Source organism: Arachis ipaensis, chromosome B06 (genome assembly GCF_000816755.2).
Source record: "Arachis ipaensis cultivar K30076 chromosome B06, Araip1.1, whole genome shotgun sequence".
In the NCBI taxonomy this organism is placed as follows: domain Eukaryota; kingdom Viridiplantae; phylum Streptophyta; class Magnoliopsida; order Fabales; family Fabaceae; genus Arachis; species Arachis ipaensis.
The window spans coordinates 126,953,838-126,957,809 of record NC_029790.2 but is presented as its reverse complement, the minus strand read 5'-3'; the positions used below and the strand labels follow the sequence as shown (position 1 = coordinate 126,957,809).

The 3,972-nt window shown below is 32.4% G+C and overlaps 1 protein-coding gene across 1 annotated transcript in view; it reads right to left on the bottom strand.

The window, feature by feature from the left end:
- Positions 1-3,972, bottom strand: part of LOC107605240 — a 6,400-nt gene that overhangs the window by 608 nt on the left and 1,820 nt on the right. The window contains exons 3-7 of the mRNA XM_016307043.2: positions 3,383-3,506; positions 2,000-2,442; positions 1,688-1,764; positions 1,433-1,568; positions 667-870 (exon numbers count right to left, since the gene is read on the bottom strand). Coding sequence (XP_016162529.1) covers positions 667-870; positions 1,433-1,568; positions 1,688-1,764; positions 2,000-2,442; positions 3,383-3,506 — 984 coding nt within the window. The remainder of the gene's footprint in view (positions 1-666; positions 871-1,432; positions 1,569-1,687; positions 1,765-1,999; positions 2,443-3,382; positions 3,507-3,972) is intronic.

Below are 3,972 nucleotides of genomic sequence, written 5' to 3'. Positions count from 1 at the left end.
TCAAAAAAAAAAAAAAAATAGAGTTTAATTTTGATACACAGTTAGAATAAAGCTTTTTACATGGTCATCAAATCAAATTTATATGTTACGATGACTTTTTAAATAGTGATTTTGAAAATTAGTTATTTTGATGATGTGACAATATACGATTAAATATTTGTGTAAAACTATTTTGCATTATAGGTATATGAAAATTAAATTAAAAAATAAATAAAGAAATAATTAGCTGGTGCCACATTGTTCTATTCTAATGGCATAGCAATAGCAAGTGTGGAAGAAATTCTGCTTCCGTTATTTTTCATTGTCAAACAAACAATTGAAGAACACATCATAATCCTGTTGAGCATATAACAAAAAAATAACGCGTTTGGTTTCTAATATTCCTTCCAATGATATACCCTATATGGGTCTCATGGAATTAATTCCCAGTATCTCAGAATCAAGCACGGAGGCTACGACTTCATAAGAAAAGGGTTCAATGCAAAAACAAGTGCACAAGCAAATGATAAATCAAGGTATGTTGCCAATGTTCCATGACAGGAAAGCATATAGCTCATGTGTCAAAGAGAGGAATGCTGTGTAATAATGCGAATCAAAGATGAATAGTTATGCAATGTTCAATAGCACCATTCACCATGGAAAACAAACTTTACTGGTAAAAAGTACCTCCCAATAAAGTTGGTGACAGTCCATGCACTGCCAGAACTCTATATTCTTGTTAAATAAGCAATTTGGAATTTTTTGAAAACCCTTTGCAGCTTCAATAGCCTCTTCAGTAGACAGTGGCTTTTGTATAAATCTCCCGTTGCATTTTGTACATCTTGACATCAGCTGATCCTCACTAATTTTTAGCTGAAAGGCTTCAATGACCTGAAACAAACTTCGATTTTAGCGTGCTCCACAGCATACAATCAGTTTCTCCAGGAATATATGGGAAAAGTTTCTATCTGATAAGCAATAATGTTGAGCTAAGGATACAACTTCAAAATATGTGGTATAACCTCGATCCTAAAATGAGCACTCTTGCATATCATAATGCTAAAAGTTCACTCTTGCATATCATAATGCTAAAAGTTCACGTACTAAAATTAATAAATAATATTTATTCTACATTAAAATATGTATATTATCAAAAGAATAAATTATCATTTGTACCCATGAAAGATACAGATGCTGACAAATGTACTCGTATAAGAATAAAACAACAATTATAACCACGGAAGATGGTTTCCGTGTGTCAAAAGTACCCTAACGGACCAATTACGTAACCAACGTCCGAGTATTCTTGGCACACGGAGGCCATCTTTGGTGGTTACAATTTCTTTTTTTTCTTATATGAGTACATTTGTCGGCGTTTATATCTTTTATGGGTACAAATGGTAATTTATTCATTATCAAAATCTTTAAGACTTCATATTTAAAATACACATACCTCAAGTAGCTGGTCATTTTTCAGAAGACTCTTCACTTTATATATTTGGTTATTTATTAGATATTCATATCTTAGCAACTTCGCATCTCGTGTCAAAAGTACTCTCTTCTCTCTCTGGGCTTGCTCTATCAACTCCCTGAATATAATTAAAGTTTCATCAGTAAAAATGATATAGGATCAGACCAACTGTTAGAACTCCTAAGGTAAAATCAACAACGAAAGAATAGAGAGAGTAAAGCATACTGTATTTACAACCTTTGTTCAGGCTTCTTTGAATAAGGAATTGCAGCATCCATCCCAACACATCGTAAATGTTTAGCCAAGCCTTCAACCTGAGTAATTTTCCTTGCCAGAATTATATTCAACTTATAAATACCAATAACTAATTCTAAAATTACAACAGCAACCCATTTTTTTCCGGGTAAAAGGTTACAATAAAACATCAAAAGACAAATAATACAAGTCAACAGATAAACCTCATCATATGTTCTTTATTCCACAAGCAATTGGAATTTTATTATATCCATATTGAAGGAGGCATCAAATATTTAAAGTTAAAATGCTTACCATAACATCACAAAGGAACTTTGGATATCCATCCCCTCCTACTGATGGATCCCAAGGTGGGATACCTTGCCAGTCGTCAAATTTTTCCAAATGCTTTACATTGCTAATGCCATTAGTTGATGACCACTTTTTTGCTTTCTTTTTTGAGGTTTTGGGTCTTCTGTCAGACTCCTTTAACAAAATTCTGTCACCATATTTTTTCACAATCTTCAAAAATTCATCTGAAGGTACATTAACCGAACATGATAACCTTTGAATTGTTCTTTCAGCTGAAGGTATCACCTGACCAGCATCAGAACCAATAGTCTCTCGAACAATTGATAAGGCTTCACAAAATTGCATTCCCAGGACATTATCATTCGAATCATGCTTTGCAAAAAGCTCTTTCAGCCCAACATTTTCCTTTGAATTAGACAATGTGGTTGTCTTGAGAAGAAAATCTCCTGTAGTGACAATTTAAAAAACGTGATAAAAAAATTATATGTATAAGCCTCATGGATGGAGAACAGTTCATATTTCTAGAATAAAAATATTATAAATGAATGTATCCAGAGCAATATAATGAAAAAGGTTTCTATACATATAAAGTGGATGGATATAAGAAATAAAAACAGTCATATGAAAGGTCCATATTTGAGAAAAATATATGTGGCCAAATTAGAATATTAATTTGATTTCTGTTAAGTACTTAAGGAAAGTGGGAACTCACACCTTAAAAATCAGCTGTTAAGTGGGAAGAACCACTCTCTTTAAATACAACATCAAGCATCTCATACTATCCCTAACAATTTCTTATTAGTATCTATCATTATAAATCAAGGAATCTTCAATATATCTTTGTATTCCTCTGCCATCTAACTTCAACAACTCTTTCACAATTAAAAATTTGATAGATGATTGTGCTTTGCAAGAATTTGCTTTGTTCTATAATGGAAAATGATGGTCAAGTTGATTATACCGTGAACCGTTGATTCCAGGAATGCTATACAAATCCTGAGTATTTCATGCAATAATACTTATTTGTGGGACCAGGGCAAGTCAAGCATTCCTAATTGACTACCCACATGAAAGCTTTATCAAGTATATTAAGCCAAATACTGAACATGTGATAAATCTTTAGCTATTAAGTAACAAAAAACTAGAGGGATCAAATGAAAAAAGGAGGATGCAAGAAGATAGATTCAAAACAGCACTAGACAAAAAACCACAAACACATAATTGAAACATTTTCGAAACATTTTCAAAACTCTAGTGAGCAAATGCTCAATCAATAACCATGAAATTTTAAATACTATGACAATAAAAAGAAATGCAACACGATGACATGCTAGACATTATACACAGGTGCAGATTTAGTGGTATAAAATTTTCAAGCATACAAACCTGTATTGGCAACTTTTGAATTGAAGACGTTAAATATTTCAACCAAGCAATGAGCATCCATAGCTGCATATGTTATCTGCTCTTCTGTAAGAGGACGACATGACCAATCACTACATTGGAGTTCCTAAAGTAGTTATAAGTTTGGTTAACAACTTACGTAATTGAAAAATGTCATGGACCAAGTCCTTAAACATGGAATTCCAGGGGATAACCAAACCAGATCCTTATACAAACAAGAGATTCCCCATTCCCTTTCATATTATGAAAATCTAAATTCCATTAAAACACACAAATATAGATGGCATTATGGCAATAACAGTCAATGAACATTACTATCTATAATTTGCAATATTTGTTTTGTAATGAAACAAATTGATTCTTCAGAAATCACTTTGCATAGCTAAGATATTCTGATCAATATAATCCTGCAAATAGGAGAGCAAGTATGTTTTCTTATTAGAAAGCACATAACAAACAGTATACAGGCCATTATTAAATGGCAAACGTGTTTTCCCAAATATGTGTGCAATGTGTTGCGCAATTTTGGTCATATTGAGCTACATTGTTGGATCAATTCTGTGTTCTGTAAT